Here is a 25,270-nt window from a genome sequence, read left to right on the forward strand (position 1 = left end):
CAAATAGTTGTGGTCTAATGGTTTGAGATTCAGACTTGTAATCCAAAGGTTGTGAGTTTGAGTCTCGGGGCGGCAGGAATTGTAGGTGAATGCACAGCACTCTCTCCACCTTCAATGTGCCCTTGATCAAGGCATCGAACCCCCAACTGCTCCCTGGGTGCCGCAGCATAAATGGCTGCCCACTGCCCCAGGTGTGTGTTCACTGCTGTGTGTGTGCACTTTGGATGGGTTAAATGCAGAGCACAAATTCTGAGTATGGGTCACCATACTTGGCTGTATGTTATGTATGTCACGTGACAAATTATTCATATCTCATGCAATCACTCAATCAGCGTTTCAACTGCTGAAAAACTTCAATAAATCAGCTTGAGATCAATGTCACTTAACGTTGCATTTACCTCATATACCTGAAAATAAATAGCAGCTGAATATAGTAATTTGGGCTCTTTTGTTAAGTTAACCTCTAATATTACAGTATTGTACCAAATTAGAGGGTTCCTTGTATAGTTGACAACATTAGAGATTTTTTTTTTTTTTTATCAGAAAAAGATGTCATTTTAAATAATCCGCAATTAGTATCAGCATAGAAATGTAGTATTATAAATGCTAAGTATGTCATAAATCAGTGAATAAGTCATAATTTTGGTACAATAGCTGTCACGGTACAAACCTCAACGGTGTGTATTTATGGGGAAAAGATCCAACCTTTTTTGCCATTGGAGATGTTTGGCAAACTTGGAAGGGTTATGATGTTGGTATGAAATCCATCAGCATGAAGATCAAACATGTTTCTTAGAAACATTAGTGTTTTCAGGAACCAATGTCTGATATTGTTTTTGCTATTTGACACACTGTAAAACCTGACAAGTCACAGTAACTCAAACCGTTTGAGTAAACAGATTGCCTTTACTTAAACCATGTAAGTTTTAAAACTTTGCAATTATGTAATCAAGTGATTAATTAAGTGCTGATTGAGCTTTAGTGATGAGCAGCTGCTGTTAACAAACAGCATCACCAGCTCCACTTATTAATAACCAGACTGACTTTATTTCTGTCAGATGTCTACAGAAGATCTTATTGAGAATTAACTAAGGTTTAGATGTTGATTTATTGTTTCATTTGAAGTAACCATGTTAGAGATCAGTGTTTGCTTTAGTTGGGCTCTTGACCCTCGATTTCTGTCTTAGATAATTTTTTTTTGGACGTTATAACCATGTGTTTTTGAAACATGTTTGTTATAACTCAAAAAACCCAGGGAGAATATGCTAACGTATTGGTTGTTATACAGCATATTGGTGATGATAATCATCAATTATCAAGCTGTTCAGAGCCCAAAAACTGACTAAATAGATATTCTATAGTTAGGTCAGTTGATTACAATGAAAGCCATTCAAAAAGTCAGTGGTTATTTCATAATCAGTTAATATAAAGGACTTTCCAAACAGTTTGGTCTTCTATGGTGTCAATTAGTCACACACAGAGATCAATAATCAGAATATGAACCTCAACAATGGTTACGAAAAAACAAAACAAAAAAAAAAAACATGCTGCAATGCATGCTGTGTACTATTGTAGTACAAAACTCATCCATAGCTCCCAGCATGCTCTGCTGCATTGTTTTTTTTTTTTTATGGTCACCATTGTTGAGGTTCATATTTTGATTATTGGTGTCTGTGTGTGACTAAGTGACACCATAGAAAACCAAACTGTTTGGAAAGTTCTTTATATTAACTGATTATCACAGAACCACTGGCTGTTAGAATCACTTTTACTGTAATCAATCCAACTAATTACACAACACCTATTTCATCAGAGATCAGACCCCAAACAGTTACATAATCAATGATTATCATCACCAATATACAGTATAACAATTAACATCTAGGTACAGGTTAGATTAAAAAAAACACTAATCTGAATGCACTGTAAGTTGCTTTGGATAAAAGCAGTTTCCAAGAGTGTGAGTGTGTGTATAACACCTGATGATATTTTCTCTGGGCTTTTGAGTTACAACAAATGGTTACAACAGCCAAAGAAAAAACCTAAAAGAGAAATCAAGGGTCAAGAGCCCAACTAAAGCAAACACTGATCTCTAACATGGTTACTTTAAATGAAAACAAATCAACATCTAAACCTTAGTTAAATCTCAATCAGATCTTCTGTAGATGTCTGACAGAAATAAAGTCAGTCTGGTTATTAATAAGTGGAGTTGGTGATGCTGTTTGTGGGGTTGTTTAATCAGATCTTGAGAGATTAAATGTATTTTATTTCAGTTTATTTTATCTAAGGCTGTCTGAAGTCAGTTGTAGTTCTTGTGTTTCTCTTTTCTTCAGTAATTCTGTTTGTTAACAGCAGGTGTTCATCACTAATTCACAATTATCACTCAATTAATCACTTAATTATTTAATTGCAATGTATATCTTCTTTCAGTGAACTCAACTGAATTAAGTTCAGAGAACTCACAACTATTTGTTTTAAAACTTAAATGGTTTAAGGCAATCGGTTTCCTCAAACGGTTTGAGTTAACATAACTTGTCAGGTTTTAGGGAGGCTGTGTCTGAAGTCAGTTGTAGTTCCTTTCTCTCCTTTTCTTCAGTAATTCTGTTTGTTAACAGCAGCTGTTCATCACTAATTCACAATTATCACTCAATTAATCACTTAATTATTTAATTGCAATGTATATCTTCTTTCAGTGAACTCAACTGAATTAAGTTCAGAGTACTCATAACTGTTAAGTTTTAAAACTTAAATGGTTTAAGGCAATCGGTTTCCTCAAACAGTTTGAGTAAACCCAACTTGTCATGTTTTTAAGGATATTTGTTTACACAAAAGGTTTGAGTTACATTACTTGTCGGGTTTTACAGTGTGTTAGTTTTAAAACTTAAATGGTTTAAGGCAATCTGTTTCCCTAAACGGTTTGAGTAAACCCAACTTGTCAGGTTTTTAAGGATATCTGTTTACTCAAACGGTTTGAGTTAAGTTACTTGTTGGGTTTTACAGTGCAGATGTGAAGGTTTAAGCTTTTACTTTCCTCAATGTAAGTAAGTGTTTATCTTTGTTTTTTGGTCCTTTGATTTACTATTATATAAATGAATCATAAACTCCTTCACCGAAAGCATTATGTCTATATGTACATTATGTCAGATGTGGTCTCTTCAGAAATAAATCATTTTCTGAACAATAAATCATAACATAAGTGAAACAAATGCTTAAATAAAGTGGATAAATCATTAAATAAGTTAAATAAATAAATTAACAATTTTTGTCAGATAAATCATTACAAAAGTGAAATACATTAGATAAATCTAATTTCTTGCTACACTGCTGCAAGTGGGTTTTAAAGGTACAGGCACATGTACGGTTGCTTAGCAAAAATTTGAGGGCAAAATCCAGTCATTTCAATAAGAGTATGTGTGAATTCAGCACGATGGAAACCTGAGCGGTTTGAAAGTAACTTCTATGGAAGCCCCTTTCTGCCATCAAATAAAAAATAAAAAAGATAATTTTGACTTTTTATCTCACAATTCTGACATTTTTTCTCACAATTTAGACTTTTTTTCTTAGAATTGCACGACTTAAACTCGCAGTTATGAGAATATAAGTTGCAATTACCTTTTTTTTTTTTTTTTTTTTTTTTTTTTTTTTTTTTTCATTCATTGGTGGAAACGGGCTTCCGTAGACTTTGGTGTGAAATGTGCTATACACTGCTTCTCTATTGACAATAGAATATGTAGAAAAATGACTTTTTTGTAGCTTCTGAGGGAAACTTTACTTAATGGATTCTATGTTTCAAACCTGGAAATGAGAGTTATCTCAATAGAATATTAAACATGAACAGATCTCCTCATATATTAAAACAGAAAAAACTAATTCATTTCAACATTTACTTTTCTTATACAATCAATTTCAAAGCATGCAGGTAAAAATTGTCCCACTTACTCAATTTATTTGTAATTTGCTGTTAAAGATGAATAATATTGATATGCAATATATAGTAGTTCTCAAAACTGTTTAGTATAATTTCTACATTCTTAAATATTTTGTTATTAAGTATATTTTAACAATTTCAATTTAAGTCAAATACTAATTTCCTTTAGACAAAATTAACTGTTGGATTTTTAATAATTTATTTTGTGGTATTCAAAGATTTTATAAAAGTAGCATAGTTATTTATTATGTTTTTTTTTTTAAGTTGTACTTAGAGTGTACTGCTAACCATGTAACTTATCACCAGCTAGTGTTTCAACATTGTGCAGCACAAGAGTGACTCAAATGCAGAACCTCTTACTGATAAAAGTTCAGCTGAAGATGCGAGTGATTCATAGATTTTATAGACTGTTTCTTCACTATCCTGTCAAAAAATAACACAAAAGCCAGTAAATAAATAAATAATAAAGGAAGCAGGCATCATGTTAGCATTCAGCTTGTGCCAAGAATTTCTTCTTTAACTCAAAGGAGGAGCCTGAGAAACTGACAAATATAAAGAGTGTTTGTGTCAGACTGAAGAACACAAACGGTGAGTTACTACTTTATTATTAATTTACCTCACAGAACACTATGACATTTGTGAAACAGAATAATTTAGAAAAAGAAATAGACACAAACAACAATATTCTGATTTTTATGTTTGCTTTCTTCAAGATTTAAAGAGAAAATAGCAAATCTCTGCAGTGATCTACTGAGAAAAGATTGAGAAGATGGCAGTAAGTTCAATCACAATTATAGAAACTCTTTTTACTTTTATTCCAAATGTCAGTGTGGTTTGATCACTATGAATGAGGATGATGATCAGCTGTGTCTCTCTGTAGATGAAGGTGTTTGTCGTGGCTCTGCTCTCTGTTTTCATGGGGGTTATGGTGTCGGTTTCTGATGGATTCAAGCCAGTCGACTGTTCTGAACTTTATAAATCAGGAGAAACTGTCAGTGGGATTTACTCCATCTATCCAGCAGGAGACATTCCTGTCTGGGTTTACTGTCAGATGATCTCAGATGGAAAAGATGAAGACAATGGAGGATGGACGGTAATAATGTGACTTTAGATCATTAAACACACATCAGAACATTCATTATGAGTCATATCTTCTATATAAACCTGTCACAGGTGATTCAGAGGAGAATGGACGGCAGTGTGAGTTTCTATCGGGCGTGGAATCCATACAAGAGTGGATTTGGGAATGTGCAGGGAGAATACTGGCTGGGTAAGATCTCACAGCGTGTGTGTGTTTGTGTGGATGTTCATGTACAGCGTTTGGTTGAGCGTGTTCTTTTTGTGTGTGTTTGTGTGGATGTTCATGTCCAGTGTTTGGTTGAATGTGTTCTTCGTGTGTGTGTTTGTGTGGATGTTCATGTCCAGTGTTTGGTTGAACGTGTTCTTCATGTGTGTGTTTGTGTGGATGTTCATGTCCAGTGTTTGGTTGAGCGTGTTCTTCATGTGTGTGTATGATCAGGGCTGGAGAACATGTACCAGATGACACGCAACAGGAAGTACATGCTGAGAGTGGATCTGGAGGACTTTCAAGGAAATAAAGTTTTTGCTCTGTACTCATCTTTCTCTGTGGGTCCTGAAGCTGACGGATATAGACTGAATGTTTCAGGATTCAAAAATGGAGGAGCAGGTAGGACACTTTTATTTAAGTGTGGGGTGTAATGCATTACTAATTACTGTAATTTAATTACCTTGAAAAATAAGTGATTACTCTTAAAGGGAAAAAAAAATCAGAGAGCTTTCTGACCCTCCCATAGACAGCAAGGGTCCTACCACAATCAAGGTCCAGAAACATAGCAAAAACATCAGTAAAATAGTCCATGTGGCGTCCACAATTCATCTTCTCCTCATCCAGTCTGCTGTGACTTGCCTCCATTTTGGAGAGTATCATGAGTGCAAGTCACAGCAGACTGGATGAGGAGGAGAAGAATTGTTGAATAAAGTCATTATTTTTGTTTTCTTTGCGCAAAAAAAGTATTCTTGTAGCTTTGTAAAATTACGGTTGAACCCCTGATGTCACATGGACTATTTTACTGATGTCTTTGCTACATCTCTTAATTACTTTTTAGAGTGAAGCCCTATTCGGATGGGTTTAGTTGTATATGGAGAGGTGGGGTAAAGTAATTATTAGCAGAGCTTCTCAGTGATTTTAGTCTTCTGCAAAAAGGTCCAAAAATGACCTCAGGTAATGCTTATCCTGAGTGAATAGACCCGATGTAAATATGTATGTACATATTCTGTAATTTCCTGGTTAACCTCCGTAATCTTTAGGTAAGTGCTTGTTACCAACACAGTCCAATCAGAATTTAATAAATTTAATTAATAAAATGTTGATAAATGTAAATGACTGGACCTAACTGACAGTATAAGCAACAGAGTATGCACAAGAAGCAATGTCACTTTTTATACTCATGAAAAGTAATTTCCATTGAGATATTGCCCTAAATGATGCTCTTCCTCTTTGCAGGTGACTCTTTATCTTTTCATAATGGACAGAAGTTCACCACCTTGGACAAAGACCAAGATGTCCGTGAAGGTAACTGTGCCAAACTTCGTCTCGGGGCATTTTGGTACAAAGACTGTCTGGATACAAACCCCAACGGTGTGTATTTACTGGGTGAAGATGCCACTCATTTCGCTATTGGAAATACTTGGTTAAAATGGAAGAAAACTGATGTTGGTCTGAAATTCATCTGCATGAAGATCAGACGTGTGTCATAGAAACATCTGAGTGCTTCTCAAAAATGAACAACAGAACAATCATATTAATGATTAAGCGTTTCATCTTCTCTATTAAATGTGTAGCTTTAGTAAATCATGTAGGAATATCACTCTGATAAACACATAGTACTGTTAATAAATTGTTCTTTGTTCTGGGTCACTTCTTTTAATGTACAACTGAAATTAATAAACAGTTCATACATTTGCAATAAACTCCTGCATTGAAAGCATGTCTGATGTGTTCATCTCCACAACAAACACCAACAACACTCAATGAGAAATCATTTTTTTAGTCATATACAAAATCTGATTGGATGCACTTCTGGCACAACTAGAGCTGTGTCCAAAATTGCATGTTCCCTTGAGTATGTACTTATTTTGAATAAGTATTTCGAATAAGTAATTACATGACGGCTGAAAAAAAAGTATGTTCTATGTGTAAGGGATAATCAATGACTAGCCATGAATAAAAGGATCTTGTATGACTTAGAGGCAAAGAATAACCCGACGCGAAACGTCCCACTTCAGCAACAGAAGGCATTATTGAGTACATAATTAAAAATGGCTTTAACACAAGGTTAAGTTATATTCTGGCAAAACACTGTAATATATTATATTATCACTTTTATAAACTTGCGTTACAGTGTTCGCTTGGGTGGGGGCTATGTCCCAAGAGGATGTCTTAGTCACATATGAAAATGGCTTATTATTGTAATACAGTAAGTAATACAGGTTTGAAACAACAAAAAGTGGGTAAAGGGTGACAGAACTTTCATTTTTGGAAAATTACTAATGCTTTAACTTGATGCATGAATATGCAGCTTTAAATAAATGTAAATGTACTTGTGACACAAACTAAATGGAGAAAATTAAGAAAAATCAATGAACATCAGTGAAAAATTGCATATATCAATACAAATTGAAATGTATTTTGGTTTTGACACCTTTGAGAAAAGATGCAGTATCACTGTAAAACCCGACAAGTAAATTAACTCCGTTTAAACCGTTTGAGTAAACAGATATCCTTAAAAACCTGACAAGTTAGGTTTACTCAAACCGTTTGAGGAAACCGATTGCCTTAAACCATTAAAGTTTTAAAACTAATAGTTGTGAGTACTCTGAAATTAATTCAGTTGAGTTCACTGAAAGAAGATATACATTGCAATTAAATAATTAAGTGATTAATTGAGTGATAATTGAGCATTAGTGATGAACAGCTGCTGTTAACAAACAGAATTACTGAAGAAAAGAGAAACACAAGAACTACAACTGACTTCAGACACAGCCTTAGATGAAATTAAACTGAAATAAAATACATTAAATCTCTCAAGATCTGATTAAACAACCCCACAAACAGCATCACCAGCTCCACTTATTAATAACCAGACTGACTTTATTTCTGTCAGACGTCTACAGAAGATCTGATTGAGAATTAACTCAGGTTTAGATGTTGATTTATTGTTTCATTTGAAGTAACCATGTTAGAGATCAGTGTTTGCTTTAGTTGGGCTCTTCACCCTTGATTCCTGGCAGATTTTGGACTCTGAACAGCTGCATAATGATGATTGTCATCACCAATGTGCTGTATAACAACCAATACCGGATACCTGAGTTTTTGAGTTATAACAAACATGTTTCAAAAACACATGGTTACAACAACCAGAGAAAAAATAAACTAAGACAGAAGTCAAGGGTGAAGAGCCCAACTAAAGCAAACACTGATCTCTAACATGGTTACTTCAAATGAAACAATAAATCAACATTTAAACCTTAGTTAAATCTCAATCAGATCTTCTGTAGACATCTGACAGAAATAAAGTCAGTCTGGTTATTAATAAGTGGAGCTGGTGATGCTGTTTGTGGGGTTGTTTAATCAGATCTTGAGAGATTTAATGCATTTTATTTTAGGTTTATTTTATCTAAGGCTGTGTCTGAAGTCAGTTGTAGTAGTTCTTGTGTTTCTCTTTTCTTCAGTGATTCTGTTTGTTAACAGCAGCTGTTCATCACTTATTCACAATTATCACTCAATTAATCACTTAATTACTTAATTGCAAAGTTTTAAAACTTACATGGTTTAAATTAAGGCAATCTGTTTACTCAAACGGTTTGAGTTAAGTTACTTGTCGGGTGTTACAGTGTAGGATGATCACTTACAACACTGGTGTCCTGGAGGACCAGCATCCTGCAGAGTTTATCTCCAGCCTGTCCACACACCTGCCTGGAAGTTTGTGGTAATCCTGAAAACCTTGCTGCCTTGAAATCAGCTGCTTCAATTAATAACCCTAAAATTATAGTAATAAAAAACCACGTTGTGAATTGTAAATAACAACGTTTTATACTTTAAATAATTGTGTAAGTAGTAAAACAACACAAAGTGCATTTTAAGTTTAGAAAGATTTTTAGTCTCCCCCTCCATTGTCTCACAGTGCTTTGGTCCAAATGTCTGCTTTGCTCTTTTACATCAACTACATGCACACAAGTCCTGTGAGAGAGACTTCAATAGTTATGGAACTCCAGTAAGTACGGCTGTCAATGGCTATTTTATTCACTTAAACATTGGATGAAGTGATTATTTTCTCTTTAATACAGAGGTGGGACTTTCAAGTCACATGCAAGTCCTCAAAGTCACATGCAAGTCCTCAAAGAGTTAAAGTTAATGAGATAATTAAGTGACTAATTAAATGATGATTGTGCATTAGTGATGAACACCTGCTGTGTCTGAGAATTACAGAGGCTTAGATGTTGATGTTTTATCGGTTAAAATCATGCCACCATCATGGAGATCAGTGTTTGCATTACTTGAGCTCTTGACCCTTTCATTAACTCATAGTAATTTGCTTTTAAGCAATTACAATGTTGTTTTATAGCAAGTGTTTATACATTGCCGAATCAAAGCTTTAAGAAACAGGTGGGCTTACACTTTCTGCCTATACTGCATGATGAATGAACATCATGAAATGGTATCTCTTTTGTTTATTGAATGAGACTCAGCTATCACTGAACTGAAAAAAAGTCCTATTAAACATGCCACCATAATGCTTAAATATTGAAAAATAGACTTCCTTTAGATTAGGCTTTTAGACATCGACACTTATCATATGATCCTCAACAGTGGTGACAATAATTTTTCATACTGCAGTGCATGATGGGAGTTTTTACTATGGTGTTACCCAGCATGCATTGCAGCATGAAACATTTTGTTGATTGCCACCATTGTTGATATTCATATGTTGGTTCTTGATGTCTGTGTGTGTTTCTAACTAGATTTGGGCTAAAAAAAAAAAATTATTCTTTGCATATTTAAAATTCATTCACAGTACCTATTAGAGCAGCACTTTTTTTCACAGAGTTGATTATGCAAAACCTAGACATATAGATACAGAAAGTTATTTTGATTGTAATCAGACCAACTTTTGATTATCATCGCAGCATAAAAAACAGCTAATATCTGCTCACTGTACAGTATTGATCTCCCTACTTTACAACAGTTCTTGCATTGTTACAGAGAAATATCTAACATTAGAGTCAAGGGTCAAGAGCCCAACTAAAGCAAACACTGATCTCCATGATGGTGGTACCAATTTTAACCAATAAAACATCAACATCTGATCCTCTGTAATTCTCAGAAACAGCAGGTGTTCATCACTAATGCACAATCATCATTTAATTAGTCACTTAATTATCTCATTAACTTTAACTCTTTGAGGACTTGGTATATGACTTGACTTGCATGTGACTTGAAAGTCCAACCTCTGCCAAGAGCTCTCAAAGAGTGCACTGAACTCGTTCAGTTCTTCTCTGTTTGTAGAGTAGTCAGGAGCAGAAAGATGTAATTGCTAAGCTCAAAAGCGAAAGGCTGAGTATGTGTTGCATCTGCTGCCTGCTTATACTTACGCTGTGATCAATGGCAGCTGGAGGCAAACATCGCATACTAGTGTGCATTGGCTCTTTCAGTTACACTCGAAGTAGATTGGTCTCTCTAAGTGAGCGCCCAATTCTATCGAGAGTGACTGACTAAAACCGTAATAAACATATGATTCTTGGCATAAGCTGAATGCTAACATGATGCCTGCTTCCTTTATTATTTATTTATTTACTGGCTTTTTGTGTTTATTTTGATGGGAAAGTGAAAGAACAGCAGGAGACAAGCATATCTGTTCATTAAGTTTCAATGCATCAGCTCACCTCTGACATGACAGAATACTAATTTAATTTGGGTTCGATGATCATAGAGAAATTCTATAAAATCAACGAGTCACTCGCATCTTCGGCTGAACTTTTATCTGTAAGTGCATCTGCATTTGAGTCACTCTTGCACTGCACAATGTTGAAACACTAACTGCTGATAAGTTGCATGGTTAAAACAACTCAATGACCTTGTAAATATCACAATAATTAATAACTTTGCTAGGTCAAGGTCAAGGTCAGTTTATTATTATAGCACATTTAAAAACAGCTAGTGTATGCCAAAGTACTGTACATATACAAATAAAGTAAATAAAGAGATTAAGAGAATAAAAAGAAATGACTCAAAAACACATAATCAATACAAAAACACATTAACATACCGAAAACATAAATTTCATCCAAAAACCAAGGAGCAAGAAATTTTTCATGCTCTGGGAATGTTTTCAGCTGCAAGTTTTATTTTAGTTCCCAGAATGTTCTGCTAAAAATTAGGATAACATTCATGATAACATTATTAGAACATTATCCTTTAACATTCTAATAAAGCTTCCCATCACACAAGATGTGGACATTGCTCAGAAGTCAAATTTTGATTGAAAACCCAACCTTTGTTTGATGTCAAGCTCCAGAGTAAATAACTAAAAAAATAAAAAATAAAAAAACAACAAAAAAAAAAACACCACTACCAGCTTCACTTATAAACCAGATGGGTTTTATTTCTGACATTTACAAAAGGTCTTACTGAGATTAATAGAGGTTTAGATGTTGATGGTTTATTGAAAATAATAGTTTGGTTTGACATCACCATTATGGTGATCAGTAGTTAGGCAGTTTGACTCAAACTTTTTAAAGTTAGCCTTAATTTGCCTGTTGTAACCATGTTTTTTTTTTTTTTTTTTTTTTTTTTTTTTTTTTTTTTTTAAATATGACAAAAGCAGTCAGAAAAATATGTGGTCAGTAGATGTTGGCTGCTTGCTGATGTTAAAAATTTTGTCATGTAAAGATCTGATCAAACTGATATTTTTATTGCATTTGAAAATGTTTTAAATGTTGGGTGCAGAAACCGAAAGAGTGTGTAAAATGTTAACTTAATTTGTTAAATAGATAGTCAAACCAAAATTTACTCAGACACCTTCAACATTTCACATTATCACAGTTTATTATCTATAGTTTAGAAGATGGTAAATTAAATATGACAAGAACTCATAGTTAAACTGTGTCAGAAAAAAATCTTGATAATGTTAGATAACTTTGATAGAAAGGTATGTAATGAATTACAATTAATCAAAAATTATTCAGACAGCTGTTAGTATGACAGTATTTACACAACTATCAATAGTTTTACTGGTAGTCCACTGTTTGAAGATTTTTTTGGTAGAATTTGTCACAGCTTACTTTATTTTGTTATCCTCACACATACATGAACTATAGTGTCCTGCACCCACTAGTAAAAAATATAAAAAATTATATCTGGTCTCTGAATATTTTTTGGTATGACTGTATGTCCTTTGGTTATTTTCACACTTAATTATGGCCATTAAAATATGTTTTACACATTTTTGTTACTTATACTGAAAATTCCAGGTCTTTTATTGTTGAATCACAGGGCTGCTACAATGAATGTTAATTTAACCCTCTGGAGTCTAAGGGTATTTTTGGGGCCTGGAAAGGTTTGGTCATGCCCTGACATTTGTGCTTTTTTTCAGTTTCTTATAAATATCTAAATGGCTAAAGTCTAATCTCACTGTAATCAGCACAAACTGGGCTATAATAATATGTGAGCAGCATGTATGTACATGATTGTGTTTTTGAGGAAAAAAAATGTTATGCGTGGTTAGTGAAAAACTAAAAATGTTAAATCACTTGAATAAGGCAATAAAACGCATACAGAAAATTGGTTCCCGGGACTTTTGAGAACTGGAGCTTGTAGCCTAGAATTTTTCTTTCTAAATGATGTGAAAATCATCTTGTTTACTCACTTACAGAAAACAATATATTGTTTTAAATTTTCTAAGACACTTTTTGTTGGTAAAAGTCATATGCGAGTAGGAGTCAAAAACTATCATGAATTCACACCTGAGAAGACAAAGACCCACATAATGAGCTGCATAATGAGCCATTCAGTCAGCTGTGTCACTGAGAGGGATGAGTTACAAGAAAGAATGTGAGGACAAAATAAATGTATATAATTTTATGTTTGTATCTATTTTGAATATATTTTATTATCCCACAACATAATTTAATATTCACTTGTGAGTGCAGTTAAACAGTTTATTAGGAACAATCAAAGCTGACTTTCAAACTGAATTTTTTGCATCATTACTCCAGTCACACAATCCTTCAGAAATCCTTTTAACAATCTTATTTTCTACAAAAAACATTTATTGTTATTATTATCATTATTATTATTATTATTATTATTATTAATGTTTAAAAGAGCTGAGAATATTTTTTTCAGGTTTTTTAGGGGGGATAAATTGAAAGAACAGCATTGTTTTTTACATTTGTTACAGTTACATTTATTGGTACATTTATATTACTTACATCAAGCTTTTGAATGGTATAGTAGTGTATATTGTTATTGAAACTCCATAATATTTCACTTGATTATACATTTAGTCAGGAATTATAGTTTGGAAAAAGTCTTTGGAAAAAAGTCTAACTAGTAAAATGTATTAGTTTTCACATAACATGTAAACAACAACTTTTTTTCTGAGGAAATCCAAATCTCAAATCCTCAACCACATCCATCTCTTTGGGGTGATTTATGTCTTATTCCTCTCATCGCGAAGCAAACAGTAAAATAAAAAAACTTGAAGAACAATCTCGCTGCGTTGTCTTCTGTTGTGTGGGCGTATTTAAGCCGCGCACTTCAGTGAAACATTATCATCTCAAAAGCGCGTTCAGCGCGGGGGCGTGGTCACATTAGAAGATAATGAAGGGAGAAGTGAAAAACAGACATCGCGTTGTTTTCATATGGATTACTTTATCACAGAATATTTGTTTAAAATAGACATGTCAGGCTTTCTATATATATCTCTTTCATGTCTCTGTGTTGAGTATTCACTGAGTTACAGTTCATTTTAATGACGCGTTTGTAAATGAAGATAAGCTCAGACAAAGGCTGCAGACAGCACACCTTATTTGTTTTTTGTTATTATGTCTGTATACAAAAAAGTAGACCCTTTACAGATTCGATTGATGTATTGTTCTTATCTCTACGATCAAAACTGAAAGTGTAATTTAAGTTCTTTTCGGGGTTATCAGAAGTTTGCGCTCTGCAAGTGAACGACGTCTTGTGGTGCCATCCCAAAGAGGTTCAAAATCACTCTCACGGACTTTTTCCTGGACTGCGCCCAGCTGGTGGAATGACCTCCCGATCTCAATTCGAACAGCTGAGTCTTTACTCATTTTCAAAAAACATCTAAAGACTCATCTTTTTTGCCTGCACTTAACCAACTAATACTAGTACTTACCTTTTCCTTTTCTTTTTCTTGTCTATCATATTCAAAAAAAAAAAAAAAAAAAAAAAAAAACCCTGGCTACGTGTCCTGTACTAGACTAACTGAGACTTGTCATAGCACTTGTATACCGTTGTTTGTTCTCTTGTTGATCTGATTGTTTCTACTGTTCTCATTTGTAAGTCGCTTTGGATAAAAGCGTCTGCTAAATGATTAAATGTAAATGTAAATGTAAATGGTTACCAGAAGAAAATACCCCAAAATGTGTATACGTGTTAATCAACTTCAGAGGATTAACTCAGAGATCAGGCACTAAATGAGTTAAAACAAAGATTGTGTAAAAGCATAACCAACACCACCTGATCATCTTTTCCGTCAGCTTGTCTAACTGTTATAACTGAGTTACAACATCAATACAAAGTGTAATATTAAAACATCAAGGGTCAAGAGCCCAACTAAAGCAAACACTGACCACTATAATGGTAACCAATAATTTACCCTTTTTTCCCTCAGTGATTCTGTTTGTGAACTTAAGGTGTCTTCAATAACTCTGTTTTGGGGGCCTTAAGACACAACCTTTTGAACATGATGCCTGTATCATATCTATGTCAGCAACAAAAATGTGAATTTGTAAAAAGGTTGACGTCATGTGCATGCATATAAGGTTTTTGAAGGGTGTTTCATTATCGCCAACTACTGGCCTGGCATGCATAACATAGTATTCTTTAGCATAGTGTTTTTTTGTTTGTTTGTTTGTTTTTTGTCCAATGAAATCAATATTTCTGTGTAAATTTTACTTAATTTTTACATGCTATTCTACTCATTTTGAATGGTTAATTCTAATTAATTCTAATGTGTTAAATTTAATTAATAATATTGCTTGTAATCTGTTGACACAATTTTATTGAGTAAATATAGAAAATCAATTTTTACAGTGTGATGCACCCAGAATCAGAGGTGGGATGTCCAGGGGCCAAAGAGTAAAAGTCCTGCCATATTTTTGCTCCACTCATGAACTCAGCAGCTGATTTCACCAGAGGAGGAACCAAGTCATTCCTTTCAAGTCACAAACAAGTCTCAAGTTAAATCCCAAGTCCTCAAAAAGTTAAAGTTAATGAGATAATTAAGTGACTTATTAAATTATGATTGTGTATTAGTGATGAACACCTGCTGTTATTGAGAATTACAGAGGATGTTTTATTGGTTAAAATGATGCCACCATCATGGAGATCAGTGTTTAATTTAGTTGTGCACTTGACCCTTGACTTGTTGTGCTAGATCTCTCTCTGTAGCTATGTATGTGTTGTTGTGGAGAAGAGAAGCCAGTGATATACAATGAGTTGGTTTAATTATATCCAAAGTAATATTTTTTTATATATGCTTAGGTTTTTAATAATCCCCACTAAAAAAACAACATCACAAAAAAAAATACTTACCTAAAAATTCACTACAGGGAATGAATTTTATATCTGTGTAACACTTGAAGTCAGTTGTAGTTCTTGTGTTTCTATTTTCTTCAGTGATGTTGATTGTTAACAGCAGGTGTTCATCACCAATGCACAATCTTCATTTAATTAGTCACTTAATCATCTCATTAACTTTAACTCTTTGAGGACTTGGGATTTGACTCAAGACTTGTTTGTGACTTGGAAGGAATGACTTGGTTCCTCCTCTGGTGAAATCAGCTGCTGAATTCATGGGTGGAGCAAAAATATGGCAGGACTTTTACTCTTTGGCCCCTGGACTTTCCACCTCTGCCCAGAATACATTGCAGCATGGAGCATGTAACCACTGTTGAGATTCATACACCGAATCTTGATGTCTTTGTGATTAGTATTGTTTTTTTTTTAAATAGAATATTTAAACTTTTGCTGGGTCTCAGTCTGTAGAACCATTGAGTTACCCTAAAAAGAAAAAAATATGCAACTAATACCATAGGTTAGACTTTAGGAAATCAGTTTATCAGGCCGCTACATTTTAATCACCAGCAAGCAACCAGCATCATCTAATCACATGTTCTCATGCTATTTAGAGAATTTTATCCTACCTTTTAGCAGAACATTTTGGGAACGAAAATAAAACTTGCCACTGAAATCACATGTGCTCATGCTGTTTTTGCCAGAACCTACATAGCTAGAGAAAAAAATTGCACAACTAAAGCAAACACTTATCACCATAATGGTGACATCAAACCAAACTATTACTTTTAAATAGACATCAACATCTAAACCTCTGTTAATCTCAATAAGACCTTTTGTAAATATATGACAGAGATAAAGTCAATCTGGTTTATAATAAGTGGAGTTGGAAATACTGTTTTTGGAGTTACTGAAGATGGCAAAGGTTGGGTTTTTACATTCAACCAAAATTTGACATCTGAGCAAAATTTGAATACACACACAATGTCCAATGGGACGCTTCCTGTTTACATTATAATTTGAATGTTAGGCAATAATGTTCTTGTTCTAAGAATGTTCTTGGAACATTCTTAGAACAATAACATTCCTAGCTGGGTCTGTTTTTTCTTGCATTTCCTAAGATTTAAACACTCAAATAAAACTTCCAGATTCATAACAACTGATAATGTGGTAGGAGATGAAGGAGGAATAGCTGGGTCATGGGTTTTTCTGCAACTATTTGTACATCATCAGCCTCAAAATTCTGAAATAAAAAAGTATCTGCTGCATAAAACAAACTTAGTGTGTGCATGCCATCACATTCATCATCTTGATCTGTGGTCTAGTGCTGATGTTGTAACATCCAGGTAGGCACAAGCTTCAAACACTCCCCAGTGTGTCATGATTGGTCGACAAGGGCTCAAATCTGGTTGGCTGAAGGGTATGATGGACACACCAGAGGTGGGACTTTTAAGTCACAAGCAAGTCTTCAAGTCATATCCCAAGTCCTCAAAGAGTTAAAGTTAATGAGATAATTAGTTGACTAATTAAATGATGATTGTGCATTGGTGATGAACACCTGCTGTTATTTAGAATTACAGAGGATCAGATGTTGATGTTTTATTGGTTAAAATTGGTACCACCATCATGTAGATCAGTGTTTGTTTTAGTTGGGCTCTTGACCCTTGACTCCAGTGTTAGATATGTTTCTGTAACAATGCATGGAGTGTTGTAAAGCAAGGAGATCAATACTGTACAGTGAGCAGATATTAGCTGTTTTTTATGCTGAGATAACAATCAAAATAACTTTCTGTTTCTATATGTCTAGGTTTTGCATAATCAACCCTGTGAAAAAAAGTGCTGCTCTAATAGTTACTGTGAATGAATTTTAAATATGCAATGCATAATTTTTTTTTTTTTTAGTCCAGATCTAGTTAGACACACACAGACATCAAAAACCAGCATATGAATCTCAACAATGGTGGCAATCAACAAAATGTTTCATGCTGCAATGCATGCTGGGTAACACCATAGTAAAAAACTCCCATCATGCACTGCAGTATGAAAAATTATTGTCACCACTGTTGAGGATCATATGATAAGTGTCCATGTCTAAAAGCCTGATCTAAAAGAAGTCTCTTTTTCAATATTGAACCATTATGGTGACATGTTTAATAGGACTTTTTTTTTCAGTTAAGTGACAGCTGAGTGTCAGACAATAAACAAAAAAAACCCCCGCCATTTCATGATTTTCATTCATCAGGCAGTATAGGCAGAAAGTGTAAGCTCATCTGCTTCTTAAAGCTTTGATTTGGCAATGCATAAACGCTTCCTATAAAACAACATTGTAATTGCTTAAAAGCAAATTACTTTGAGTTAATGAAAGGGTCAAGAGCTCAAGTAATGCAAACACTGATCTCCATGATGGTGGCATGATTTTAACCAATAAAACATCAACATCTGATCCTCTGTAATTCTCAGAAACAGCAGGTGTTCATCACTAATGCACAATCATCATTTAATTAGTCACTTAATTATCTTATAAACTTTAACTCTTTGAGGACTTGGTATATGACTTGAAGACTTGCATGTGACTTGAAAGTCCCACCTCTGCCAGATTGTATCTTGGGGCATTTTGGTACAAGAACTGTCAGCATGCAAATCCCAATGGTGTGTACTTACGGGGAGACGATCCCACCATTTTTCCCATTGTAAATGTTTGGTACACCTGGAAAAACAATTATGCCGTTGGTATGAAATCCATCAGCATGAAGATCAGACGTGTGTCTTAGACTTCTGAAGAAACATTACAGTCAGAAGGTTTCCAAAACAAACAATAACAACTCAATAACAACAAACAGAAGGGAATAAAGAATAAAAAAAGACACAAACCCTTTATATATGAACAATATATGAGGTATATAAAATGAAAAGCAAAAAGAAGAAAGAAGAATGATGACAAATTAAAAAAAACATATTTTCCTACAATCCGTACATTTGTTACAAAAACCATTGTTACATGTCAAGAAATAACAAAAACTAGAGACAATTTTTGAAACATTATGGGAATGTTGCTTTTGAATGTTCTCTAAACGTTCTGAAACAAGTAGTAACATAAAAAAAAACATTAGACGTACATGCAGCTAAAACATTTCAGCAGAAAACGTTCTCTACGTGTTGCATGAATGATGTTATGTTTGTGCTAAAGTTTTGAGAACATTACTAAAGACTATATGAACACACATTCTATTAAAAAATTTTTTATTCATGTCTACAGACTACTGTTGCTAATAAAAGTCCTGTATAGATGTGCGCTCAAACAGCTTAAATATAGTAATGAATAGAAACCAACTTTGTACAAACTGGACCTTACTGTGCCTCTTATCTTTGCGCTTGGAAGCACATTGCTTCAATCAGAGGCTGTTCTATGCCGAAAAGCACTCGTTTATTCTCGTTTATAATTCAGTGCGCACTGAGTTCATGTGCTCGTCTTTGGTACTTTGGACTCACGTAAAAAAACATATTTTGGATTTAAAACAGTAACATTTTATGTACAAAGAAATCTTAAGATCAAAGGTAAGCATGTTTCTTTCTTTCTTTCTTTCTTTCTTTCTTTGAAAGTGTTTGCATTCTAAGGTAACTTTTTTCTTCATTGCTCGTCTAGACTTAGTAACACATGGTACCTATTTAGAAAACTAGTAGCATTTAAAGGCACAATATGTAATTTTTCGCTGCTAGAGGGCGCATATTCAAAATACAAAGAAACAAAGCTGTAGTTTGATGACGCTGTGACTGAGTGTGGAATCATGGGAGTTGTGGTCTTCATCCCCACAGCCAATGCAATCCGGCAGGACTCGGGCAGAAATCATGTTCATGGACAAGCTAATGATTTATTAACATAGTAGAATGAAGCAGGGCGAGGCTGAAAGCAGTCGAAGTGAAACGAGGCCGCTGAAAAAGAGCAACACATGGCTCGAAAGCAGCGGAGCTTTTATAATGCCTCAGTCAACCGCTTCCACTCCTTCCGTTCATGCGTATGTGGGGTAAAGCAGCGCTGTTTTATCATACTTGATACATTTGAAAGTTCTGTTATAATGCTACTCTGTGCAGTCATCACCGGTCTATTAAATCACCAGTCTATTAAAACGGACAACATATTAAAGCATCTTTTGTGTTTCCATGTTTTCTACAAAACAAAACTGGGGTTATGACGTCATTTGGCAGGTGACACAATGACACTATGGACATGGTCCGTGTCACTAGTTAAAATAGCTTATTTCTCTGGATTTAAACATTCTTTGAAACATTTGGAATAATGTTAGTACACATGTCAGCAAAATATGTAACACTGTTCTAGTGGTTTTTGGATATTTTAATAAAAATATCTTACATATTGTGCCTTTAAGGCCATAAGATCTCACACTGCCAGTCCTCCAAGCATGTGAGATGTTTCAGTGCACTGGAATGGGAGAGTCTGAGTGAAGAGATTTATCTGATCGACACACACTCATTGAGTCTGCGTGTCAAGCCTGTTGTCCGTCATCAGGAGGAGCCCTCACTCAATGTCCAGAAGCTCTTCAGAATATGCAGTTCATTGCATCTTTAGTTCCTCACAGTAATTTTTGTTTGGTGCTTATCTTATATAGAAATGCATGCATCTTTACAAAGCCTTACCGGTGTTCACTGCCTTGTTATTCAAGCTTGTTTCTGTCATGGAATAAAAAAAATTCATGTTGTTTTTCTCACAATTCTGAGAAAAAAAGTCAGAATTATTGAGATATAAATTTATCTGAAAGACGTTTCCACACCTTGCAGCTCTATATATCAGGTACTTTATATCTCATCTTTGGATTATGTTTATTACATCAGTGCCACTTTGTCTCTCCTGTCACGGAAAAGGAGGCCATCTCTATACACTCTGCCTGCCCTGACACAGCCACAGAGGCTGTTCTTGAAATCTGTGCCTTTCTTTCTGATCTGCCGTGGTGGTCATCAGCCCCATTTGCTCTCTCGTGGGGGTCTCCATCTCCGCCTGCTTCACTGTGGTGGTGTCCAGCTCTGTCCTGGTCTCACTTGTTCTGCTTGCTGCGACCTGATCACTTGCTTTGCCACAGACTCCAGGCCCTCTTCCCCTCCATGGGCCTGACCCACCATCCTTCACCATGTTCCACCTTTGCTCCCCCACCCTTATGGACTTTTGTTTTGTACTTTGCCTTCTTATCTTCTCCTGCATTCCTTGTTCTCCGTGTTACATTTGTAAGGATCCACCCGCCAGCCCAAAAAGCGGAATCCAGCGGCCTGGTCAAAGGTTTAATGCGTATTCGGTCTTTTATTTGCGCTTCTGAATTTATCAGGATTTAGTTTGAATTTTAGTCTAGCTCCATGTTTAATCTGACTCCAATTTCACGTGATCAATAAATTTAGGCAATATTTCTATCAAAAGCTGATCACAGATATTGATTGTTTATTAATTTAGATATTTGAGTATTCTGAAAATCCCATACTTTCAATTATTCGTTCACTGCAGACCCGGTATCGCTTTAGAAGTAACATTTCGGGCCGATTGAATGCTCTTCCCCGGACACAAACTCGTCAGTTCTGATCTTAAACATTGGATGCAGGGTAAATATCTACCTTTAAGTCGGTTGCGCCCTGCTTACTCGTAACAAAAAGTATAGTTTTTATATGTTTACGAAAACTGCAACTTATTTAAGACAGTGATAGTCAGAAATCGAAATGGACTCAACTGATGTGCCCCATGCTCCATCTATTAAACCTTTTCGTATGAACAATCCTGAACACAGATTTGAAGTAATACCTTCGCTTTAATCTACTAGTAATAATGAATTAAGAATAATGCAGAATAAATCAAAAATAACAATTTATTATCAGTCAGGTAAAATTGTATCATGCCAATTACATAATGAAAATAATTAGAAGCCAATTTAGAAAGGATAATGTAATTGTAAATCACTTTGTAGTTGTGTTGCAACTTTGCTCCTGCACAAAGACACTGTAGCCATATTGGGAACGGCCAAGTGATCCATGCAGGATGCACACAAATTTAACATAGTCACACATGTAACAGTTATCCTAATTTAAGACACATGGTCTAAAATGCATAGCAAAGCACTCAGGTTTTTTAGAGAATAAACTTAACTAGCCAAATGTGTACATGTAGTAGCACAAACAACTATACAGTGTGCTCTGTAGGCACAATGTGTTTAACACAATTACATAATAGTATACCTGACTTCAAGAAAAAAAATATTAAGCATAAAAAAAAATACACTACGGGCTTTCTGGCTACAGAATCGCGCAGTAGTGTTTTGTCACTTCCCTTAAATACTCCAGACCAGACAACAAAGAAATCTTCAAATCAGTTGTAAAAACATAAAAGACCTTTTGGTTTTTTTAGGTTCCCGTGGTCACATCAGGGTCACACCTGGCTGGAGATAAACATTCTCAAAGACCCCTAAAGGGGGACACACCCCCTTCACAGCAGAACACAATTCTACAAAAGTTTTCAATCTCTCTTATAATACAAGTGACTACTGTGAAATTGAGACCATTTTACCAATCGCACAAAGACCTTTAAAATGATACCAAACATGAAAAGTTTACAATCATGAATCCTGAAGATATAGTAAATGTTTTATGTGAGCGTAACAACTTTTAGTTGCCTGGACCATGTGCCCTGGGGGGAAGGAGGGGTGAAGGTACCAAAGAGCAAATGGTCTTTCTTCCAGATCTTCCTATCTGTTCATTTGGCTCCACGAGGAGATCAAAGGCCAGTGTCTTGTTGCATTTGCATTTGCATTGCGAGAGTTCCTGAATGTTTGTCTTCACAAATAATTCATTTCATAAGGAAATAATTTCACTCCTTACACATTCATAGTCAAATTTACATTCACAAAATGCCATTCCCAAATGCAAAACACTATTCACACATATACAAGTGTGCACAAAAAAGTTTTGAATGTTTTACATTTACAAATTGTTTGCTGAATGGATTTGTGTGTGTGTGTGTGTGTTTAGTCTTTCCTTGCAGGTCTAGTTTCATTGTGTCCCAGTTCAATTGCAGCCTTCAAAGCTCATGGCCTCTGAAGACCATTTGTGTGAAGGCTGTCCCAATTCGAAGGCTCCTTCGAATGCGGCCATGAAATGAGTTCTTTGAGGCTTTGACTCAGTTGTCTAGCCATCACTATTTGGCTCTTGTTAAAGTCACTCTTTTCACTTGCCAGTGGTTTTAAAGGCAGGGTAGGTGATTTGGTTCAAAAACTTTTTTTTGTTATGCTGGTTGAAAGTCTTTTCACATCACGATAACAATCACTAAGGTGGTCTAAATTTATTCATATGTATTTAGAACGTCTGTGGAAGGCGTAGGACCATAAAATGTTTGTCCAATCAAAATGTTCCATCCAAACATTACGATAGGCTGTCCTGCCTGCCTGTCAAAATATGTATTTGCATACCTCTGCACACCCTGTTTGCTTAGACATGATATGTCATCAGTGCATTCCAGCAAAAATGAAAGGCACTATCGTTGTAATATTATGTGATTCGTATTGTAATGTTTTCTCAGCGGTGAATGAAACATGAGGTAATCTGACAGTGTTGCATTCAGTCCTCCACTAACTACCATTAATGTTGTGGCTGATCAGTGTAAAAGTGTGTAAAAATATTTTTTTTTTCCCTAAAAAGTCTAGCGTGACATAAATTGGATGAGCCAACTCAATACGTGTTTAAACCTATGATAATTATTTCATTACATTTCAGCATAAGCATAACTAGACAGGTAGTGAACATAATCTAGCTAACATTTATAATTAATGCACAGTCACAATGTGTAGTGAGTGAGGCTCTTTACCAGTGCCTAAACTTGTGTACATAATATATTGATTCATGACATATGAAGCTGATGGAGACACACCAATGGTGTGCATCCGACCCGACATAATCTCCAGAATCAAAATTTATCAGCTATGACTCAACTTTCAAATGTTATTAGTGTAAAGATCATGTATTTGACCCATTAGTGGTTGTATAGGTTTGAGAAAGAAAATCTCAAATGTTCCTGCTAGATATAAATGAGGTCACATGAACATCAGTTGGAGACTTTTTTTGAGTCTCCTGCTTCTCACATTTGTCTCCCAAGACAAAACTTCTCATAATATTTAGATGTCAGCAACAACCCCCCCCCCCCCCCCCCCCCCTTAATATTTAGATTTCAGCAACAACACATACTCTGAGGGCTGTTTCAAAAAAGACGCTAAGAAAAGCGGGGATTAAAGTCCAAAACCTGACTTGAAATAACCTAACAAATCATTCGGGACTAAAGCGCTTTCATAGACAACAATTTAAGTTCACGCAATCTCACTAATTCAATCCAGGTTCAATGAGTCAAGATAATTTAAAGTGCGCGCTTATTCTTAAGCAGCCCTTAATGTAGATCGTGGATCAAATCGATCCACCATGGAAAACAGCAAATATATTTGTGCTGTTTAATGCATTTGAGACACTGTGTTTTCCCCAGTGCATAATGGACATGTCACAGTTATATTTTTCATCTGTAAATGTTAGAAAGTTATGCAAATAAATCAATTTTGCTGTCGGGAGTGAATGAGGCTTACGTGAGTGAATGAGTGCTGCTGCACGCTAAACAGATGGAGCGCAATACAATAGGAGCACAATAATTCTGAGTACAGTATATTTTGCTACAATATTTGTTCTTAGACATTAAATGTGACACATGTAGAATTTTAATCCTACATATAAGTGTATTTTTATGATAGCAGTCACTGTAATCAAATGTAAGCTAGTGAATACAGCCCTAATTACTAGCTCAAATGAGTTAATATCTGTTCCTCTTACCAGTGAAAATATAGTCTGTTTTCTATTATTTATTTTCTTTTTTTAATATAGTGATTTTAATTTTTTGTGTTTGTGTTTTTAATGATTTAATGCTTTAAAGAGCAATCTTACATCATAATGTTTTAATGTTCTACTAATAACCTTAAAAGGTACAGCTGTTATAAAACCAGAGAGAAAAGAGAGCTTGAGCTATGGTAAATTTGCCTTCTGAAACCAAATCAAGTGACAATAAGTCAGACTAACTGAAATAAGCCTGGCTTATTAGGTAAACTTGTTTTATGAAACAGCCCCCAGATCTTCCTCCTTAGCAGTGCTCTCACATGTGTCTACTCTGAAGTTTAGAATTGATCTCAATAACTTCACAGTGTGCACCAAGTCAGGGGCGGATTTAGTGAATTGGGGGCCCCAGGCAAAATATAGGAATGGGGCCCTATACATTTGCTCACATTTACCTAGATCAACCTTGAGGTTCCTTTTTTGTTGTTGCTTGTTGCTGCAGTGTCCCCTTGTGTCCAGTGTTTCTAAATTTTTCATGTACATGTTATAATGGCTTTGTTTGTAGACCACGAAATAGCAGTTGTGAAACGAATGAGATACAGGTTTTCACAAAAACAAAAAAATTATAAAATGGGGAATAATGAAAA

General features: G+C 35.0%; 1 protein-coding gene across 1 annotated transcript; it reads left to right on the top strand.

The window, feature by feature from the left end:
- Positions 1-4,419: 4,419 nt before the first annotated feature.
- LOC109052352 (microfibril-associated glycoprotein 4-like) lies at positions 4,420-6,933 on the top strand. Its single transcript, XM_019069797.2, has 6 exons — positions 4,420-4,516; positions 4,642-4,703; positions 4,809-5,021; positions 5,102-5,198; positions 5,448-5,615; positions 6,453-6,933. The coding sequence occupies exons 2-6, from the start codon at positions 4,698-4,700 to the stop codon at positions 6,704-6,706; spliced, it is 738 nt and encodes a 245-aa protein (XP_018925342.1). The 5' UTR covers positions 4,420-4,516; positions 4,642-4,697; the 3' UTR covers positions 6,707-6,933.
- The last annotated feature ends 18,337 nt before the right edge of the window (positions 6,934-25,270 follow it).

Source organism: Cyprinus carpio, chromosome B1 (genome assembly GCF_018340385.1).
Source record: "Cyprinus carpio isolate SPL01 chromosome B1, ASM1834038v1, whole genome shotgun sequence".
In the NCBI taxonomy this organism is placed as follows: Eukaryota; Metazoa; Chordata; class Actinopteri; order Cypriniformes; family Cyprinidae; genus Cyprinus; species Cyprinus carpio.

Coding starts and splice junctions, on each gene's coding strand:
- LOC109052352 (XM_019069797.2), top strand. Junction 5,022..5,101: donor AAGACAATGGAGGATGGACG/GTAATAATGTGA, acceptor AACCTGTCACAG/GTGATTCAGAGGAGAATGGA. Junction 5,199..5,447: donor GCAGGGAGAATACTGGCTGG/GTAAGATCTCAC, acceptor GTGTATGATCAG/GGCTGGAGAACATGTACCAG.